Below are 22,019 nucleotides of genomic sequence, written 5' to 3' on the forward strand. Positions count from 1 at the left end.
CAATGTGGATACGCCCCCTCCTCCAGATGAAACGTCCCGTTTCAGCATAAAACAATAAAGAGGAATGAAAATAGTCTGTTATATTAGCATTAGAACATTGAAAATGCCAAAAACTGCCCCTCCTCGGATGGAAGTGTCACACAAACGTAGAGATCTGGTCTTTGGTGGAGGAAGGAAGGATTCAGGTGGACATCTGCCTGCAGGGACACCGATGACGGCTTCATCGGGCTGCAGAGATCCTGCAAACCAACCATCAATAAATAAAACTTTAATAAATTGTGAATCAAACAAAAGAGCTTCCAAAAGAGCTTCAACTAAGTTTAGTCGGTCTAACACCTAACCATGCAATAGTATGGAAGTCATTTGTCCAATTACTTATGAGCCCATGAAATGAAGGGATTGTGTTTAAAAAATGCTTTAGTTTTTCAAAATTTTCTGCAATATTTTTGTTTAACCGATGGAATAAAAGCTGAAAGTCTGCACTTCAATGGCAGCCAAGTTGTTTTATTTCAAATTCACTGTGGTGATGTACAGAAACTACATTAGAAAGAATGTGTCTCTGTCCAAAGATTTATGCTCCTGACTGTAAAGAACTTTTCAATAAATGAGTTATTGTGTATTTTTAACTTCTTAATCAGTACAGAGGTCTGAGGAGTTCAGCAGATTTCTCTGAGAGGTAAACACCTACTAAACCCGCCTTGTTCATGGTTGGGGTTACAAGACCCCACCCTGGTTACTAAGTGGTGAAAGCAGAGTCCATCCTGAACAATTCTCTATCACACACAGACACACAACCACACAAATACACACCCCAATAAAGCTGTGAAGCATGTTTCTGGACCCAGCCGAAACCAGGAGAAATGCAAAGTCCACACAAGATAAAGCCGGCCGGGTCCTTTCTGGACCAGGACCTTCTTTCTCACTGTAAGGCCAGGGTGCTAACCACTACAGCACAGGGCAGCCCTGGAAAGGTGTTGAATAAAATCTTAGTTTGTACTGCTTTAAGCCTGATGGTGTGTTATTCTTATCATGTTTATGACCATTTCTCCATTCTATTATATTCTACTCTGTTCTCTTCTATTCACTTCTATTCTTTTCTGTTCTATTCCTACTCCTAGAAACCTACGGTTTCTTAGGAGTTTGTCCTTACCGAGAAGGAGGGTCTAAGAACAGGGATGCCCAGTTTAGTGTAGTCAGTTTAGTATTTTCCTATTGAATTCTATGCATTTATGATCCTTTTGATTGTATGTTTACCTTACAATTACCGGTACGAGACGACTGTTGTTGTGATTTTGGGCTATATAAATAAATCTGAATAGAATTTAATTATTTTATGCTGTACTTTTCTATTCTATCCAATTCTTTTCTGTTCTCTTCTTTTCTACTCTGTTCTTTTTTATTCTGTTCTATTCTATTCTACTCTGTTCTATTCTAGTCTATCCTTTTCTTTTCCATTCTCTTCTGTTCTACTCTATTCTGTTCTATTTCACTTTTATTACTAACCATTTTATTATGTTCTATTCTACTCTATTCTGTACTTTTCTACTCTATTATGTTCTATTCTACTCTATTCTGTTCTTTCAATTCTATTTTATTCAACTATTCTTTTCTATACTACTTTATTCTATTTTATTCTGTTGTAATTGACTTTATTCTACTCTACTCTGTTCTGTTCTACTTTGTTATATTCCATTCTATTCTAATCTATTGTGTTCTATTCCACTTTATTCTATTCTATTCTACTTTATTGTATTCTGTTTTTTTCTATTCTACTTTATTGTATTCTGTTTTTTTCTATTCTACTTTATTGTACTTTCTTCTAGTTCTACTTTTTTCATTACTATTATACTCTGTTCTATTCTATGTTATTCTATTCTATTTTCTTTTATTCTATTCTAATCTATTCTGTTCTATTCTACTCCAAGTCTTTTCTAGGTGTTTTGCCCCCCCCCTGCACACTGTCCCCTTTGCTCACCTTCCTGACTCTCTTGTGGATCCAGACAGAACCTGAAAAGGACCCCCCCTCCCCCCCGTGGTCTGGTGAACCTCTCTGGTCTCTGACTGTCTGTTAGCTTCTGCACAGAACCAGGAACGTGGTTTTCCCCCCAGAGGTCAAGAAACATCGGATGAATGTTGGAGATGTCTGAAAACAGAGGCGGAGTCAGTGAGGAATTATGGGTAAACGTCCATCTCCTGTGACACTGGGCTGCTCTGGCAGCAGGTGAAGCCAGTGTGGTTGAATTTGCATAGTCTGCAGTATAGAATGAGTCGGGCGAGCGAGGCGGCTCACTTTACGAGCGCTGTGATCAGGGTGGACGGCTCCAGCTGGGAAACGGCAACTTCAGCCTCAAGAAGCTCAGCAGAGCTTCAGAGCGAAGCAGAGAGCTCATCTGATTCTGCAAAGCTGGGTCTGGTTCCACGCGGGGAGGAGTCTGATGTCTCTGCCGGCCAATCAGAGGCAGCAGAAGCAGGTCAGGTAGCTGAAGAGGACCTGGAAGAGAGCAGGCAGGCCAGAGCAAGTGTGCACAGTTGCAGGTAAGTGACCCCCACACACTCTCACACACCTTCACCTCGGCGGGATCCGCGCTCCTCTCTGCGGTAGAGCGAGGAGCATTCAGAGAACCGGCCTCTGCTGCGTTTGTGTGTCACGGCAGAAGTAGGACGTTACCATTTCCAGAGCAGGAGAGCTTTCTGAGATCCATCTGGGAGTTTCCTCCTGCCACGTTTGACTTCTTTAAGAAGGGTTTGAGCCGGCGTTTCCGTAGGTTTGGTTCACTATTTCAATGTGAAGATGAGTGGCGGTGTGTCTTTAAATAGAGTCCATAAAAAGCTCTTGTTGCTGCTGTTGATGGGTGTTTTGGCCGTCTCTGTGCGTGTCCATGTGTGTGGACACAGAGCAGGCCCCTCGGGGTCTCACCCGTCTATTTATAGGGAGAACAAATCCCAGATATGGCAGGAATCCTTCTGACGCAGCCGAGATGGAGAGCAGACCGCTGATAAGAGACAGAAAACTGAATGGAGGAGTGGAAGCCAGCGTCAGGTGCTAGAAGAGCCTGAACATCAGCTGGTGAGTCTCTGTCCTCCGACTGGAGCTGCTGGAGGCTTTACATGATGAGCTGCTTCATCCAACTTTAACATCTAATAATATTAAGAATAATATGTCAAATATGTAATGAACAGTAAAAACAAAACATAAAAATACAAAAAAATGAGAAAACACAATACAAAATGTAAAGGTTTTTGGAGGAAAACTCAATGATCTTTGAACAGAAATACTTAGTTACACCTAAAGAAACATGCTAAATGACAGGTGTTGTCACCATGGTAACAGTGTCAAATTAGTCAATTGTCATGAGGCAAACAATTGTACCAACAGTCACTAAATTTTCTGCACTTTCTTTTATGAAGCCGTCCAAAAATGTCAGCATGGATATGACCTTTGACCTTCTTTACATGAAACAAAGCAGCTCCCTTCAGAAAAGGGTTTTGTGAAAACATTGTGATCTACTCCTGTCCTGAAGCTGATCCCTGAATGTTTTAAAACATTTCACAGCATCTCCATGAAGGAAGATGCGTTTAACCCAAACGCCGGCTTAGATGCAGAAAGTAACCTCATCTGCTCCTGCGATGGCTAACCGTGGCCTCCGGAGGGGCTGAGTGTTCAGGCCAGCAGGGGGCAGAATCTGGGCTGTGGAGGGGAGGGGCAAGCATTATTGATCCAGAAACTGCAGTTGATTTGCCGCTCACCCCCCCCTGGAAATGTGGGTACTTCCATAGTAAAAGTTCAGTCAGAAGCTGCATCACATGTTTTAGACATCGTGATGTCAAAAGTTCACCTCTGATGTAAAAGTGGGAGGTTCAGAAAAACGGACATGTTCTTGAATGTAAAGACGATCAACGCAGACAAGAACAGCAGACTACAGAAAACCCACTGGAAGCTTTTGACTCATCATTTCTGAAAAGATGAGGATGTGACATCCCGGAAACTCTCAGAGTTACCATGGTTACTGCAGCCACTCAACACAGTTTGGAGCCTTTAGTTGTGAGGCCCAAACTGCCTCAATGAAAACCTAAATCCCACAGAGTTCAGGATGAGGAACATTTTCCTTTGGCTGCTTGTGTGGATCACAGGTTTACCTGGACAGGTGTTGGTTTCAGCGTGTGGAGGATCCACAGAGACTCCTGAAACGTTCACATCTTTTCTTCTGGTCCCTCTCAGCTACAGGTGATTTGACCTGGCACTGATCTGAGATGGCAGTAAGAAGGTGTGTTTTGGATGCAGAGAAGTTCAGCTGCAGACATTCATGTTCCATCTCCTCACAGGTGTTCAGACACTTTAAAACCACCCAGTGTTCATGGAAAGGCCAAAGACTTGCACAGCTGTTTTAACCTAAATTTGCACGACTTCTATAGCTCAAAGAAACAAGTGACTCTTGATGAAACTCAGCTGCTGGACAAGTTCAAACGACAAACTCCTTACTAGAAACGTGCTCCTCCTGCTTTGCAACCATGACAGAAAACAGGATTTTAATAACACTCAACCCAATTTGAAAAGTATTGGATTAGTCTTAGAAGACAAAACAACTGTTGCCGTGGCAACTACAAAGAGTTCACTATGTCTCTGACACACACACACACACACACACACACACCCACACACACACACACACACACACACATTCAAAGCCCTCAGTCAAAAAGAATTTCAGTAAATGTTTTCATCTCAAAGATGGCCGCCTCCCTCCATCCTTTCCCGTCGCTTTAGCTGAAAAAACAAACTTCACAGATTTGAAACCTGTGTGGGATTGAACACTTCATGCCGTCATGGTAACACTGTGGGCGGGGCAAACATGGTTGCCATAGAAAACCTGGAAAATGTCCTTTTCCACAGAGAACCAGAGCATGAACTGGATCCATAACTTTCTTGGATGTTGCTGCTTATCAGCCAGATTTGGTTTCTTCTCAGTTTTTTGTGAGGTGGACCTCTGGACGGGCTTCAGCAGAACCTCTCAAGTGTTCTGAGCTGCTTTTGTTTCACCAGCAGCTCCAGGGACAGTTTTCCTTGAATTATATTTTAAGCCCTTAATGAAATGTTTCAATTTGGATTCATTTGTATGATCTGGTTATGGTTAATGTCATTACTGATCATTGAGGTGCTTCAGCATCTGGACTTTGTGTTCAGAACCAGGTCCTGCTTTCACAGTCCTGACATGCAGACATGTCCTAGAACTCACTAGACTCCGTGCTGAAAAGGTTTGGAGGCTGGAAAAAGTTGGAAATTCAGAAAACTTGTAGCAGCAGAAAAGCCTCTCCAGCATCTGGGATGTTGATATTATGTAAAATCTAACATTGAGGAGAAATCTGACAAAGAGCGGCGGCTAAATGGCTTTTCCAAAAAGGTGCAGCTGAGAATTACAGAACAGGTGGAGCCACATTTGCATCTCCTGGAGCCGCACCTTCCATCACCAAGAATAGATGGAAATGAATTATGCAAATTATTGGTAAATGAGTTGAAAGGGGTTAACAAACGTTCCCGAGTACACACTTTGGACTGCTCATTGGTACTAAACGTTTAAATAAAGTATAGTATAAATAACATGAGGGTTCATTCTAATGTACACCTAGTTTGTCAGAAGATTCATAACCTCTGCTGTAACAGTCAAATCTGTCCATCACATGAGGCTCTCAGCTCTCATCTGTTTGCTCAGTAAAAAACTAAACGTTTGAAACAAAACTTCAGCTTTATGAGATCATAAACATCCCATCTTCCTGTCGGCGGTCTGATTTCAGCTGATTGATGGTCCACCCAGAGGTGAAGCTGGGGCGCTTTTATTTTGACAGTGCCTTTGTCTGCTGCTCATGAAAGATTCAGAGAACAGTTCCTCTACCTCTTATCTCTGCCAGGGTTTCTAAGCAACTGACACGCTATACCGGACCTTATCAGGCCCGGTCCCCGCGCCCCCCCACAGAGAAACACCCCCTCAACTACACTCAGCTAAATGTCTGTGACCTGTGCTTCCTGCAGGTCAGCGGACTCACCTGGAGGATTATGTCCAAACCTTCGACCAACGTTAAGGCCCTGCAGGTAAAGGTTTGCTGCTGCATGCCCACAGTCATGGACCAGAGCGTGCACGGACAGAACCGGGCTTTACGGGGGGTTAGAGGTGGGGGAGAGCATGCATGTGGGGCGGCCGTGGAGCGGCGGTAGGGCGGTCGACCCATGATCGTTAGATTGCAGGTTCGATTGCCGCCTTGCACGCCCATGAGTCGAGGTGTCCTTGGGCAAGACACTGAACCCCACCTTGCCTCTGGTGGGAGGCTGGCCCCTGTGTTTGGCAGCGGTGCCGCCACCAGTGTGTGAATGTGTGTGTGTGGCTGTGTGTGTGACTGTATGTATGACTGTAAAGCGCTTTGTGCCTTGAAGGAGGTAGAAAAGCGCTACATAAGTATACGCCATTTACCATTTACGGACAGAACTGGGCATTGGCGGGAGGGGTTAGAGGTTGGATGTCAGAGCGTGCACAAACAGGAGGTGGAGCTTAAGGTGCAGGCAGAGCATGCACAAACAGGAGGTGGAGCTTAAGGTGCAGGCAGAGCGTGCACAAACAGGAGGCGGAGCTTAAGGTGCAGGCAGAGCGTGCACAAACAGGAGGTGGAGCTTAAGGTGCAGGCAGAGCGTGCACAATCAGGAGGCGGAGCTTAAGGTGCAAGGTGAGGTCAGGCAAACAGCAGAGCTGTCTGCAGACCTCCAGGCGCTCACCAGCCTTCTTTCATCACGCCGCTCTCATTGTGCTCCTGTCTATTCACAGAAACTGACACTTTATAAACCAGCAGCACTAACAGGAGGGTTAGCTGTAAAGTATTTGTCCTGAAACATTTGGATCAAACAGACTCTATTTAAAATCAGTCCGATTAAAACAAAATGCAGTTTTTCCTTCCTGTGAATCGGTAAATGTAATCACCAATAATTATGCACATAGGAAATGGAACTTTAGTGTCACGCATCACGCCGTATCCCACTGTGATCGCCTCATCTTCACCGAGTTCCTTCATATCTACTGACACCAAAAGCTGCTGAACCAAAGGAACCCTAAGAAAACACAAAGTCATTGAGATGAAAGTCGAATGAGACCATCGTCCACACATGGAGACAGCTGAAAAACAGGGTAGAACCTTTTCAGGAGCAACAGACTCACTCCAAGAATTCATCCAGGAGGTCCCCACAGAGGAAGATGGAAAGCAGGTCAGGTCAGAGATGATGATCCAACAATCAGGAAGAAACGTCTGGACAAACATGGATCCGTGGAGAGTTCAAAGACACATTGGAGCAACAAGAACCCAGAGGAGCGTCTGGATGATCCACTACACCTCAGGACCGATGTTCTGATGAGACTCTAGAGGAACATTTTGGAGGAAAAACGTCTCATTTGACACACCTGGACTTAAATAACTTTTAAAGTAACAGTCAGACATGTCGGTGGAAGTGTGATGGTGTGGGCTGCTTTCTAGCCTCTGGAGCTGTGACTTATCGTTTCTGTAATTTCTAGTTTCTATCAGTTCAGCAAATTAATCTGTAAAATCCAAAAATGAGAAGAATGCTGAACGTTTCTTAAAAGACTTCACTGCCAAAAGTGAAACAATCAGAACAAATTTCAAGGACAGAGACGGCTTCACACAATTATTCAAACAAAGGTTTGGACACCTTTATTTTTTTCCTGTTCTGAAAAAAAAAATATTGCAATTTTAAGAACTGCTTTTTGTTCAAGGGTTTTTCCAACCATGAAAGTTTATTAAACATAGGAGGAGGAAATTCCTGTTTGCTGAACCTTAGGCTTTATTTATTTTCTAGTTTGTAATTTTTACCAAATTAAATGGTCAAAGAACAAGAAAAAGCAGGAAATCTAACCCAGTTTGCAGCTTTACAAAAACCTTAAATATTCTCAGTTCAATCAGGTATTTGCCCCCTTATTGTTGAGAAATGCAGTTAGGTGTTGAAACAACATCAGAGGTTTCATTTATTTCAAATATTTAGGAAAATGCAGATTTTCAGGACAACTTTGGCTGGAGCTTTAATGTTCAACAAACATCAGTTTCCAAAGGATTCTAGTTAAAGTCTGAAGATTTGTCACGGCCAAAAAAAAACAGGAAATACCTAAAAAAAACCACAATAATAATCCTAATGTCTTTCCAGCATCAGCAGCCGCCGCCGCCATCGCCGCCGCCATCGCCGCCGCCTGCACATGAACGCTGTGCTCAGAAAGAGATTCCTCTGATGAGATTTTGACCCCAAACGAGGAATTTTTAAAGCAAACAAACATTTTCTGTTGGATTCAAGCCCACAGCTCAACTCAAAACATAACATTTCTGGATCAGAAATCTGTCAAGATTATCGCAGAAAAGAAAACTTCAAAGATTTCATTATAGGTTTCTAGAGAAGATGATGAAATTCTGAAAAAAGATCTGCCTCATGTCCTCTGATGACTAATTTAGATTTTCCTAAACGTTGCTGGTTTTCTGATCAAAAACACTTGAAAGAGATTTTTGGTAATTCATCGCTAAGATTTCATAAATGATACCTCATATTAGAAAAAACATGTTTTTGTTGACAATAATTTGATCACTTCCAGCAGAGAAAACAAGAATGAGTTTGGTTCTGGTGTAAAATATTCCTTAAACGTTGGTTTTGTTGCCTTCAAGGTCTGGAAGTGTTTGCTGATGAATTTGAAGAAAAAACGAAGATTGAAATGGAAAAACAGAGAAAATGTTCCTACAGAAATGCTGCATCATTCCTAAGACAAAACAGAAACAGACTAGACAGCTGAACACAGGAGTGTGTAGCAGTTGTGTTGACATGTTCATACACACATGCATATAAGGAGATGACAACAGTCACAATGTTCTTAGGGAAACTGAGTGCACAAACAGACTTTTAGCGGCTCTGACCGAAGGTTTCATTGTCCGTCAGGCTAATCTGAACATCCCGATGGGCGCGCTGCGGCCAGGGGCGGGACTTCCTGTGAAAAGGAGAGAGGAGACAGCAGCACAGATGGAGGAGGTGAGGAACCTGGTCTGGTAACACTGGATCTGCACACAGATCCAGACAGAGAGTTGATTCTTAGTCCGATTCCATCCCAGAAAAACGGATAACTGGATTATGATCTGAGAATAATCAGACACGGGAGCTTCTTCTTTGTTCCCTTTAGGGGGCGCTACAGCACATCATTCGCTCTCATCTAACCTTCTCCTCTGACCTCATGTCCTCCTTCATCCATGACCCCCCTCTTTGGTCCTCCTCTTTCCTCAGCATCCTTTCTCCATCAACATCTCTGTTCCTCCTCTCAAACGTCTCCACCTGCTTCCCTGCATGGATCTCCAGAACATCCATGATCTGATCCTCTGATGGACTCATTCCTGATCCATCCTTCTCATCTGTGTTTTCTAAAATGTTCCTCGTTCATCACTTCTTCCAAGTTCTCCTGTCAACACATCGACATCTCTGTTCCTCTGACAGATCCTCCTCCCCCTGCTTTGGGCCACACCTGTCATACTTGTCCTCACACGACCCTTGTAGGTCTTTGCCACCTCTACCTCCACCTCCACCTCTACCTTGACCTCCTCCTCTACCCCCACCTCCTTGTTGTAACAAACTTGTGCTGTCTAGTTAAGTTAATGCATATCAAGGAGTTTTTGTAATTATAGTTGAACACAGGTAAGTTGGCTAACCTAGCTTTAGCTTCTGGTTGCTTCCATTCTGGGAACATTTGTTGGAATAAAAAAACGTCACTTCATGGAGTCTGTTTGTTTTTCATCACACTCAGGAAAAATCTAAAAGGAAAACGTAACTGTTGCTCCCTTTGAGGCGGAGCTAAACCCGTCCCAACCATCATTTTGATGAGTGTCTGCAGTGTCTTCTCCGCTGCTCCGCCTTAACATGTCCTAACTTTCCTTGGATTTAAAAAAACCAGAACCATGAACCGGGCCGTGGGTTCTGTGTTCTCTGAATGCACTGTGTTTTTTCATCATCAACCTTTAGCTGTTAAAGCAGGATAGAGAACCTGCTGGACAGTGAAGCCTGAAGAGCAGGACGCCTTAGTTTAGTCCAGTCTGAGGTTCAGGTGAGCTTCACACCTGACAAACAGTGGAGGTTACCAGAGAGAATAAACGCTGCATCCTTCATTTACATGTTCAGATAATTTGACAGTTTGACACACTGAATGCAACCGTCCAAAACTCAAATGTTGGTTTTTAAGGTTCCTCCGGAGCAAAGCTGCCCTGCAGCCCCGACACCAGAGGAGAAGAAGCCATCGCCAGGAGCGTTGAAGCTTCCTGGACCTGCAGTTAACCTGTCAGAGCTGAAAAATGTAAAGAGCGAACTCCGATGGGTCACCAAGGATTAACAGGTTAACACTCTTTTGCCATATTTAACAAGCTCAGCATTTTCACACCAACATATGTTCAAAGTTTCTGTGACATTTATGTCCCAAGTTCATCCAGCAGTGTTTATATCACAAAAACAGGCCTGTAGTTTCTGTAAAGGCCTCTGGAAAAAGTCTGAACTTGGACGCCGTCTGTGCAGCACACCCAGCTGACAGTTTAGGTTTCATCCCAATTGGTCGAGAGAAAAAGATGCAAATAAACATCAAAAAATAGAAAGGAATATACAGAAGCATTTGTGAAGTGTAAACCTTTCATGATGAAATATGCAAATCCAGTTGGTAGGAAGAACAAAACAGGTTTGTTCTTTTGAAGAAAACAGATGATGAACATTTTCCTCCAAAGCTGATGAATAGAAAAGAATTTTAATAAAGAGACAGAAAACTCAACTTCAGTGTCCGTCAGGCCTGGAAGGGTTAAAGGTTTGTATAAAAATTATAAATACTCTTTTAAATCATTTAAAAAGTACATGAAAGCATGTCTCAGAGATGAAGCCACAAGAAAATCAGGTTTTACAGCTTTCAGTTGTGATCTAGATCAGTGGTCCCCAACCCCCGGGCCACGGGACACTTGGCACCGGGAAATTTTGGCACCGGGACGAACAGAAAGAAAAAATAATTTCCATATTATTGTTTTTCTCGAAAAAAACGTTTTATTTTGAAAAGTGACCGGATTCTCTCTGTTACATCCGTCACACTTAACGCACGTCAAAGTCGCGACACACCAAACATCACGTGATACACCCCGCTAAAATGAAACCCAAACAACCAAAATGAGCAAAAAACAAGGGGAAACGGTCCAATGAAGGGACAGAAGAGGAACCTGCACCCGCTAAAAAACCTGGAAAATCCGGAAATCTGCCATTAACAGCCCCCCCCCCCCCGGTCCGCGGTAAACGTGTCTTGCGTTGTGCCGGTCCGCGGTGACAAAAAGGTTGGGGACCACTGATCTAGATAGAATAAAAAGAACATCCAGTATCAGGACTGTTGACATGCAATGAGCACAGCTCACCACAGGGTGTCGCTGTTTGGACCTCAGTCAGGAGCTCCATTAATGCTTCAGTGGGCTTTCAGAGTGAAGAAGTTTTTTTTTTTTTATTGAAATATAATCATTACAAAACTCTCGCAGACACAACACACAAAGATGCAAGGCACAGCTCTTTTCAAAAACAAAGATAAAAAAACAAAAAAAAAAAACCCACAAAGTATCATGTATTAAAGATATTTTAAAAAAATCATCATAAATTAAGATACAAGGCAATCAACAATCTGGACCCTAGATTTGTAACCATTCTGTAGCAGAGTTACAAATGTCATCAATGAAAGGATTTGAGTTCTGAATACATTTTAATGAGGATAAATACAATTTGACTTCATTTTGAAAACACAGGAGGTTCGTTCAGAGTGAAGAAGTGTGGCTCAGCAGAGACGGAAGAAACTTCTGTCAGAAAAGTTGAAATTCAGACAGAGAAGCTGAAAAACCTGTTTCTCTTTTTTAGTTTTTGGATAGTTTATTTGGAAAATAAAGGTTGAACAAAATCAAAGTCTCTCTGCAGAGATGGAGACTTCCAGATGACTCTGGTTTTTCACATCACTTCTGACTTCATCAAACATGGTTTTCTGCTGCGTTCATGGCGTATCAGTCAATAATTCATGCAGATGTTCCCTCAACATTGAACCTTTTTAAGGCTTGACCTCAACTCGGGACCAAAGCCAAGAGACGCGACCTGGACCAGCAAATGCCACTTTGAATGCTTCATGATGGTTTCATTTATGGGAATCTTCAACATTTTCATCCCCAAACTGTCATTTTCAGAGAAACGTCATGTCCTTTCATGAGAAAACCAGCTTTAAATCAGCTGCAACGGGTCACATGACCAAACTCCATATTTGAACAGAGAAGAACCTTCTCCTGGAGACCAACACTAGCAGTTCCTCACTTATCCTGCAGCTCCTGAAGACATTTATTGTTTTTTTTTGCAGATTGTTGAAGATGGACACTGATCTCTGCAGAACTGCCACCTGGAAAATCGGAAACATGACCTCTGTTTGCTGCATCACCTCATTTCGCATATTTATCTCTAATGACAGCTGATGCTGCTCACATTCAGTCACTGCTAAAGACATTTCTGCTGCAGAAAAGACCCGACGTTTCCTGGACTTTGATTGGATGTTTTCATGATCTTCCTCTGAAAGCTTCTCTAAATGTTGTTCATGGGTTCAGTTTTGTGAAAGCAGGTGTCGTCATCTGACAGAAATATAAAGTTATTTAGTGTTTTACTTCTTTTTCTGCAATAATTTCACTGGTTTGTGCTGAAAACTAAAACTAAATTTGCATGTTAATCCTGCATGAAGAGAAATGAGAAAATAGTCCATTTGTTTTGTTCTCTGGCCTTTAAACTCCATTCTACGTCAGTAATTCTGCCCATTTTTTTCAATAAAACACATTTCTGTTTTTAAGAACTTTTATTTAAATAACCTTTTTTTCAACTGTGGTCTTTCTTAATGACACACATTTTTACTATTGTGTCATGAAATGTCAGCGTTTTCAACAGAATAGACCAGGAAACGTCTCTTTTTACGAACAGCAGGAATCATTTCTGTCCCCCAGCCTCAAATGAAGTTTGTCTTGGACACAGAAAGCTGCTGCAGATCCGTCAACACATGTGCTGCTGCACCCCAACGCAGCAGCTGCAGCTAAGTTTAGCCGGCACAGGTCAGGCTGGGAGAGGAACAAAGCTGGGGGGTCAGCTGGAAAGACCATGTGACCCTGGGAGGCGACCGTTGTGCAGACTCCCCGGCTGTGAACTGATGCTCCTTGCTGCTCTTTAGCGCCACTCAGATATTTTCACACATATGCTGCAGAGGTTGTGGCGTAACACCTCGCCGCGTCTTCTTCCCATCATGCTCTGCTGTGGCTGTTTAAAAATATGAGTGACATCAGCCTGCAGGTCACAGTGAGGTGAGATGTCTCCCCAAGGGCGCAGAGAGCACCAACAGGCTTCTTAACATACTTCCCACATTTCTGGCAGCTTCTCGGCCACATCCCAAATCCAAAGCTGTGTTTTCCTTCCTGTTGCCATGGCGATGAGGGGTGCCTGGAATGTGGCTGCAGACAGACTGGTGGGGCTGGGCTCAGCATCAGCCCCCCGGTGTGTCGTCTACCTGCTGATCTGGCTGAACGGGGCTTTGGTTGACCCCGCCATTAACAGCAGACGAACACAGAGGTCAGAGCTGCTGCCCCAGACTTTGAGGCTTTCAGGGCTGGGGGGCGGTGAGGGTGGTGTTATACACCTACTTATCATGGTGTCACATGCCAGCCACTGGAGACAGGACAACAAAAACACAGATGAGCGACGCTGCAGGAGGACACAGGCTCTGCTTCTCTTTCTGCAGGTTGGGCCTCATCTTCTGGATGGATAGCTACTCGTTGCTCTACAGCTCCTCTCACAGAACCAGACTCTTTGCTGGTTTCCAGCGGCTGCGCTCTCAAAAGAAGATGTGTGATGTTATCTTGGAGGCTGGCGGCGTTTCTTTCCCGTGTCATCGCGCTCTTTTAGCCAGCTCCAGCGACTATTTCTGGGCCATGTTTGGCGAGGGGACTGCAGAGAGCTCAGCAGGCTCCATTCGCCTCCCGGCACTGACGCCTCAGGGCCTGGAGACTATTCTGGACTTCCTGTACTCGGGTTGGCTCAGTCTGTCTGCCTCCACACTTCCTGTGGTTCTGAAAACAGCCAGGTACCTCCAGGTGGAAACGGCTTTGTCGGTGTGTGAGCGGTTCATGATGGAGAGTTTGAATGCTGAGAACTGCTGCTGCTATGCTAATCTGGCGGAATGCCACGCCCTCTTAAACATTTTGGAGACTGCCAATCAGACCATTGCCATGGAGATGAAGGACCTGTTGCAGGAAAATAGGGATGATCTCCTGAGTTTGAACATCCAGTCCCTGACGGCGGTGCTGGACGCCGATGACGTCCCTGGTGTCAAAGAGCTTGACCTCGTAAAGCTGACTCTTTCATGGTTGGAGGAAAACGGACCCCTCCCACTCCTGAAGTCAAATTTTCTGCTGAGTCGTCTGCGGTTTGGATTGGTCGCCCCTGAGGATCTGATGAAACTTAGTTGTGCCCACAAAGCCATGGCCACACCCTTGATCCGAGGCCAGCTGACCCGAATCCTGGAGTACCACGGCATGGGATCAGCTCAGCCAATCGCACAGAGCAGACAGTCCACTCTCAGAGAATCGCCCAATCGGGTGGTTCTAGTGGGAGGCGGGGCCAGTGTTAATTGGCCAGAGCAGCAGGTGTGGGCGTTTGATCCGAGGAGCAGGAAGTGTTCTCCTACAAGTTGTGTTCTCCCTCTGAGGCTGAAAAGTTTCTGCGTTTGCTCCTTGGGGGGGTTTCTGTTTGTGCTCGGAGGAGATGAGGTGAAAGTTGGGGAGGAGGGAGCAAAGACCTCTGTTACCATGGAAACCTCGAACCGAGTGTGGAGGTTTGACTCTCGCTTTGGCAGCTGGGAGAAGGTGGAGTCTATGTTGGAGAGGCGGGCTCAGTTCACCTGCTGCCTCCTGCAGCACACCATCTATGCCATTGGGGGGCGCCAGTCTCTGCCGAGCACCAACACAGACGCAGCCGTCGCCTCTGTGGAGTTCTATGACATGAGAGCAGGAAAATGGAGGAGAGGTGTCACTCTGCCACGCCCCCTTTATGGCCACGCCTCCGCTACACTTGACAACAACCTCTATGTGTCAGGTGGCCACCCTGGTAACCAAGGCGGCCATCACACCAGTCTCCATGACAACAGGGAAATAACCCGAGATGTCCTGAGCTGGAACCTCAAAGACAGAGTCTGGGAAAAGAAGGCGTCCATGTCCATCGGCAGGTTCTGCCATCGCTTAGCAGCCGCCCGTGGCTTCATCTACGCCCTGCTGGGCATGTATGAACCTTTCTGTGATATTGAACGCTACGATCCGCAGGCGGACCTCTGGACACGCCTTAAGCCACTGCTCTTTGGGTCCTTTGACTATGGGATGACCTCCACAGCCTCCGGGAATCTACTTTTATTTGGTGGGAGAAGGTGGAAGGATGGACAGGAGGAGACGGTGAAGAGCGTGCTGGAGTATGATACGAAGAAAGATCACTGGAGAGAAATCTGCCAGCTCCCAAGATCTCTCACTGGGACTGAATGCACACGCCTGGCTCTTCCAGACTAAGGCACAGGAACGGACACTTGCAGCGTTTTTCGAAATGTCTGATAACATCTCGTCTGTTCTCATTGAAACAAAGACCCTCTTTCTCGAGTGTCCTTTTCTGATCCAAGTGCTGTTTCTTCTGATAATCCACTTTGTTCAGCTCTGGTGGATCCTCTAAGCTGTGGTGCCGGCCAAACAAGATCTGCCGGACATCCATGGCCTCAGTTCACTTGCAAGCGAACTCTGGTGTGACTCATTACAGTGTGAATGCAAACAGACTGAGGAAAGCGTAGACGGGAACCAAAAAGGTGAGAAATAATGTCCGTTTTGTATTATTAGGAGACAATAATAGCAGTGCAACCCTGAAGAAGGAAAAAGTGAGTTGAAGATTTTTGCGTGGAGTAAGAACAGCTGCCAGAATTTAACAAGTGTGACATTTTTAATGACTCTGTTACACAATAAAAACACACTGAACTGTTTGTACCAGATTAAATTTGATTTTTTGATTCTGAACTTTTCTGAGATAACATGGCGAACTTTGACTGGTTACTGCTCGTGGCTTCTTTCAGGATTGTTAATCCCACCCCACCCCCCACTCACGATCAAGATAAATATGTGAAAGAACGGCAGATAAACGTTAAGAATCTTTCCACTTTCTAACATCAGAGTTTCTGGATCAGCCTGAAACACTTTAAAACCTTTCTCTAGAATATTTTTGAAAATTTAATCCTGACTTTCTAAGTACAATAGGAAGTTGTGACAAAGTGGTGATGAGTTCAGATCAAGTGATCTCATGGACTTCATAAATTATTTGAACAATGAAGTAAAACGGAAGCCATAGGTTGAGAAACGTCATAAATGCTGATGCTTTTATTGTGAAAACCTTTAATCCATTAATCTGCCGTAATTCAATTCAATTCATTTTTTATTTCTATAGCAACATCAATGAGCTTCATACCAGTAATTGTATAGAAAACATAAAACCATAAAGAACATAGTCACAGGAATCAATATGTAATGACTGAACTAACTAAACTAAACCAGCATCCCTGTCTTTAGACCCTCCTCTGTGAGGAAAAACTCCTAAAAAAAACGGATTTTGGAAAAAACATAGAAACCTCAGGGGGGTTCACATGAAGGAGGGATCCTCCCCCAGGACAGACAGGCGATTTACCAGAACTCATAGAGAAGAATTAACTTATCTACTTATCTAACTCTACAACTACATGTTTAAAGTCCAGCAAATGATCTTTATCCAGATGGAGTTGGGGGACGGCCGGGGGTGCGAGACGAGCCGGGGGGGGGGGGGGGGGGGGTGTCCACAGCCAGGGGTAGAAGCAGGAGCAGAGACAAGCCAACAGACCTTTTTCGCAAAAACCGGAAGTACGTCATCAACGTGTAAACCTAGTTCCGGTTTGTGCTTCGCTTGCGGAGGAATGGCAGAGCCTAGAGTGTTTTCGAAGAGCCTGAGTTGTGTTCCGAAGTTCACCAGCACCGATGTGATGAAGAGTGTGAAGATGCATTCGTCCACTAAAGGAAACAAATTGGACAAGGGATATAAATTCGTCCACGAAGAGTTTATCCACCATTACCAAGGTAAGCTTCAGCTAGCTTTAGCCATAGCCGCATCACCGGTAACTCTTTGTTTACGTCAACTGTAAATCCTGGTGTTATTAATTTGTAATATAAGGTATAACACATCGCAGTGAATATGTTGTGTGTATGTTTAAGTGAAAAGGCATGAGATTAACATAACAACCAAAAATTTGGTGAAGCTGTAAATAAGAACTGTTAAGTTGCCCAAATGCGTCTTCATTCTTTTTGCTGCGGTTGCGGCACTTTCTTCACTTACTAGTATTATTTTTCTGAAAGTATGGTGAGCAGAAGTCCTCTTTTCCTGGACATGTCCTCTCTTTTGATACTTATATAATAAAATAACATTGAACATAGATGAAATGTAATTATATTTGCTTCATGTATGCAGCTCTGAACACCAATTACTCTCGATGAAACATCTCACAAACTCACTTCACTCCTCTTTTTTACAAACTCAAATCTGGTCACCTACTGACAGTTATAGTTTCATGTTACATTGATGTAGCAACATAAGTATGTCTTAATTTCAACCTATTTAATTTATTGTGTCTAGATATCACTGGATGCAGAATGTGCCAACCTGAAAGCTTTCTTCTGCAGTTGTGTGGCTGCTAAAGGATTTTGCAATCACATAGTTGCCATCCTGTTCCAGAGCGCACATTATTCACAGCTGGGTCTGCAGGCTGCTGCACCCCCCCACCCCCCCGGCCTGCACGAGTGGCTTGCAAAGATGGCACAGACCAAGAGCACAGGTGGGTTTGTGATCATATTGTCATTATTTTTTAAGAACGGATGTGTATCCAGAACAACTCTAAATTATTATAAAAACACCCCAAGTAGTGACTACAGACTTTAATTGCTTTCTGCCTTTTACTTATAAGGGAATCCATCCTGAACCGGTTAGTGAGCTGGTGGTGCAAAAGCCCAAAACAGTTGGCAGGGACGGTCTGAGGTCCACACTGTACAAGGCATTTACAGGTGATTCACTTTTTGTTGCTTTGTGAGCAAGTTAAGTTTGTTTTTTTTCTAATCTTATGACTAACCAAATTATGGTTACAGCAGATATAATGAATTAAATTGAAATGTAGTTATGCACTTATCAAATCAAATCAAACTTTATTTATAAAATAGCGCTTCTCATGCACTTTGTGCAGCTCGAAGCGCTTTAACACTAAAAACAGTAAACACACATTACAATAAAAACCCCAACCCACCCTTCACCCTTCCCACTCCCCTCCATTAAAGCACATGACCCATGGCTCCCACGTACAATGAAATATGACTATGTAACTGTAAAAGAATAAATAAATAAATAAATAAACAAACAAACAAGTATGGCTTGGCTCTGCTGTGAGGAAACAGTATCTGGGAATCCTTTCATACCAGGAGCCAGCCCGGCCACCGGAACATCGCCACAGCGCCCACCCAGACCGGGACAACACCGGGGTCCCCCTCACAGCCAAAAGCTGTAAAATTAGACCCCAGCCGCCCCAGCAAGGGCAACAACTGCAGCAACAACCGCTGACCAAGCCGGCAATCCCTGGAGGAAAAGATCCCCTCAAGAAACACTGGGGCTAAAATCATAAGATGCTAAAATTAAAAACATAAAAAAGAAGAAAAAAATACATAAAATTGAGAATAAGATGCATAAAATTAAAATAAATACATAAAATAGCCGATACTAAAACTAATAGAATAAATTAGCAGTTAAAATCAACTAAAAGCTAAATTAAAAAGGTGAGTCTTGAGCCTCTTCTTAAAAACCTCTACTGTCTCTGCAGCCCTGAGGTTCTCCGGCAGGCCGTTCCACAGGCGAGGACCATAATGGCAGAACGAAGCCTCACCATAAGTTTTGGTCCTCACCTTGGGAACAACTAAGAGGCCAGCACCGGAAGACCTCAGGGTCCGCGAGGGCTCATATTTTAAAAGAATATCATTTAAATAAGAAGGCCCAAGACCATAAAAACATTTATAAACCATTAAAAGAACTTTAAAATCAATCCTGAAACGCACAGGGAGCCAATGCAGCGATTTCAAAACCGGTGTAATGTGTTCCCGCCCTCTGGTCCTCGTCAGAACTCGTGCCGCTGAGTTCTGTAGAAGTTGTAAGTTTGAAAGAGACTTTTTGGGTAAACCAGAGAGCAGGGCATTACAATAATCTAAACGACTGAAAATAAAAGCATGCATTAGTACCTCTGTGCTGGCAAGAGAGAGGAACGGGCGGACTCTGGCAATGTTTTTGAGATGATAAAATCCTGTCTTAACGACATTTTTAATGTGTGGGATAAAATTTAGCTCAGAGTCAAAAAGTACGCCCAGGTTTCTCACACATGGAGAAGGTTTAAAATTATGAAGATGTGGTAAAATCATCTCTCTCTTGTCTTCAGAACCGATGATTAAAACTTCAGTTTTGTCCTGGTTGACAGTTTATGTCTAACTTTTGTGTGTTGTGTTTCTCTTGTGTAGGACCACAGCCAGATCCATATCTGATGGCATCTGGAAGCAGATTATGCCAGGTGCAGCCCCAACCTCTCATGGCTGTGTTGGATGGGTTTCTGAGATGGAATGAAAGAGAACTTGGATATATATTGTGGCAAATGCATGAATGCATACCTTAAATTACACTTATCTTGTCTTTAACAATCAGTTCAGCCTTCTGTCTTACTGTTGATGATCTGTAATGTTATTTTTTATTGTAAATGTTTGATGTTATTTGCATACCAAAAAATTAAATGAGGCACAATTTTGACCAAAATTGTTTTATTTGTTCATCTAATTTTTTGTGTAGTCAGTCACATTTCAACAGAAAAATATTACGAATATAACATTTATATTTAATTAGATTTTAAGAATATGTGGAAACACTAAATTTTTTCCATACTATTTGAACATTATACATTATTTACATACCAAACATTAATTCACTCTTCAAAACAAAAAAGTCCATGATAATTTGCCAAAACACGGCGGTTAAGCCAGATCTGATTCACACCGCCCATCAGTGTGAGCGGCACAGAGAGTCCCTGATGTGAAAGGACTTTATCCTACTGATCACTCTTTCCACTATTATTCTGAGGCGGGTGATGGCTTGGGTTTGTTCATTTTCCTCCTTGCTGAATTGAGCTGAAAGCTTAAAAGGTGGAATGATGATCTTAGATCCAATGTCAGTAAGGAGGTCTTGAACGAGGAACTCTTTGTCCGCCATGACATCGTCTCCTGGCTCCAGCAAAGGAACTTGGCTTCTAAGTCATGGATGTAATCCAAAGCCTCATCCAGAGCACATGTGAAGATAAAGAAATTAAAAATCAGTCTTAATATATTTATGCTACCTTTCAACACAACACAGTAATCATGTTTTGAAAAGTATGTTAAGTATTTAATTACAAATACATTTAATTTATTTTTGTTAAGGAAATTACAAAATGACAAAATGCTCAAAAGTGATTAAATACATGTAATTAAAATAGGTGAGAGCATGAACATCTTTTATTATAAATATTAATTTTTTCAGGTAGAAATGCATTTATCCAATAACGGTACACATAGTTGACTAACGTTAACCAAACACATTATGAACAACCTTACCTGCAGGTGGGTGTGTCACGTAGTCCTGATCCATCTTTACTGTCTTAGCTTAGCCACCGTGTCGCTATCTTCACAGCATAGCTGCATAGCCTGACGTCTGAGGTTCTGTCATATTCTGACTCCCTTCTCCAGTGATGAAAGTCAGGCAAGGAAAAAATCCCTGAACTTTTCTTTGAGCGATATGGCGGGCACAGAGCGAAATTTTGGAAAAATACGTGGTCTTAGATGCATTCTGGTGCATTCTGGCAACTAGTTATTCACTTCTTTATCAAGAAACTAAGACTACTTGGAGCATCATGATTTGTCATTCAAACCCCTAGTTTGACTCTCCATTAAGGACTTGCTGGTCCTAAAAAAGAATTTGGAAAATTGCTCAAAGTAACACAATCCTACAATCTACGCTTTTCCTTAAAGCTGCAAAACATACAATTGCTAAAATATAGTAACATCAAAGCCCCAAATGGCAAAAAGAACACCAGTAACTATGATATTCTATGAAAATACCTCAGTTATTTATACATTATTTCTGCTTTAGAAATGACTGATGTACAACATCCACTTGCACTGTTTTCTCAAACTATAACTACATCAAAATATGGGATCTGCTTTAAACTATAATTCTATAACATAATACATCAATTCTTTAACACCAATACTAAGTAATCTGGGAAATATCAAAACAAACATACAAACTAAACTAAACATTGTAAACATTATTTTTTAAGGGAGTGCGGGTCCAAACCATCAAATACTTATAATTAATGTCAACTATACTGAACTAAATCATGGTAATTAGGAAATACAAATAAATTAGATAAAGAAATGTATTCAAAATAAAAACTGAAACTCAAAACTAAAATTGAAATTATTTCAAAATGTGGTTTTGAGATTATTTTACACAAAAAAGTATTTGACCTACACTACCTTAAAAATCTTTTTTTTCCAGCCAAGACCACTTCAATTTGTTTTTTATCGTCTTCTCACAACTGAGGTCGTGACCACGCTCAATAATGACGATGCCTGCCATTATTTTAACAGAAATTTGATCGCAAACTCTAAAGATGTGTTTGTGAAAATTTAGCGTGGGTCCGCCAGTTTTGCTCTCTAGGGAAGCGAGTCACGCTGACCACGTGGTGCAGACAGAGCCAATCAGACCCGTCGACGCATCCGAAAGCAACTAAAACGTCCCGTCATTGGTCAATTAGGCCGGGAAGACG

The 22,019-nt window shown here is 42.9% G+C and overlaps 2 protein-coding genes and 3 long non-coding RNA genes across 6 annotated transcripts; 3 read left to right on the plus strand and 2 right to left on the minus strand.

Moving 5' to 3' along the window:
- Positions 1-13: 13 nt before the first annotated feature.
- LOC105356723 lies at positions 14-4,536 on the minus strand. Its single transcript, XR_910821.2, has 5 exons — positions 4,138-4,536; positions 2,291-3,138; positions 1,976-2,143; positions 811-963; positions 14-239 (listed from the first exon to the last, which is right to left on the minus strand). It is a non-coding gene; the product is annotated as an uncharacterized LOC105356723 (long non-coding RNA).
- On the plus strand, positions 2,129-12,896 carry smpx (small muscle protein, X-linked). Of its 2 annotated transcripts, XM_004081200.3 has the most exons (5): positions 2,309-2,535; positions 6,026-6,085; positions 8,966-9,055; positions 10,251-10,400; positions 12,417-12,896. In XM_004081200.3, exons 2-4 carry the CDS (start codon positions 6,050-6,052, stop codon positions 10,395-10,397), a joined length of 273 nt encoding a protein of 90 aa, XP_004081248.1. In that variant the 5' UTR covers positions 2,309-2,535; positions 6,026-6,049; the 3' UTR covers positions 10,398-10,400; positions 12,417-12,896. The 2 variants fall into 2 exon arrangements, with proteins under 2 accessions (XP_011487433.1, XP_004081248.1); XM_011489131.2 differs by lacking the exons at positions 8,966-9,055; positions 12,417-12,896 and having other exon boundaries at positions 2,129-2,535; positions 10,251-10,360.
- Positions 6,375-8,149, plus strand: LOC110017271. Its single transcript, XR_002292629.1, has 2 exons — positions 6,375-6,544; positions 6,625-8,149. It is a non-coding gene; the product is annotated as an uncharacterized LOC110017271 (long non-coding RNA).
- On the minus strand, positions 6,944-9,388 carry LOC110017270. Its single transcript, XR_002292628.2, has 3 exons — positions 8,944-9,388; positions 7,197-7,394; positions 6,944-7,090 (listed from the first exon to the last, which is right to left on the minus strand). It is a non-coding gene; the product is annotated as an uncharacterized LOC110017270 (long non-coding RNA).
- Positions 12,897-13,312: 416 nt separating the features above from the next.
- Positions 13,313-16,109, plus strand: klhl34 (kelch like family member 34). Its single transcript, XM_004081201.3, has one exon. It carries the CDS (start codon positions 13,747-13,749, stop codon positions 15,640-15,642), a length of 1,896 nt encoding a protein of 631 aa, XP_004081249.2. The 5' UTR covers positions 13,313-13,746; the 3' UTR covers positions 15,643-16,109.
- Positions 16,110-22,019: the final 5,910 nt, after the last annotated feature.

Source organism: Oryzias latipes, chromosome 20, assembly GCF_002234675.1.
Source record: "Oryzias latipes chromosome 20, ASM223467v1".
Lineage (NCBI taxonomy): Eukaryota > Metazoa > Chordata > Actinopteri > Beloniformes > Adrianichthyidae > Oryzias > Oryzias latipes.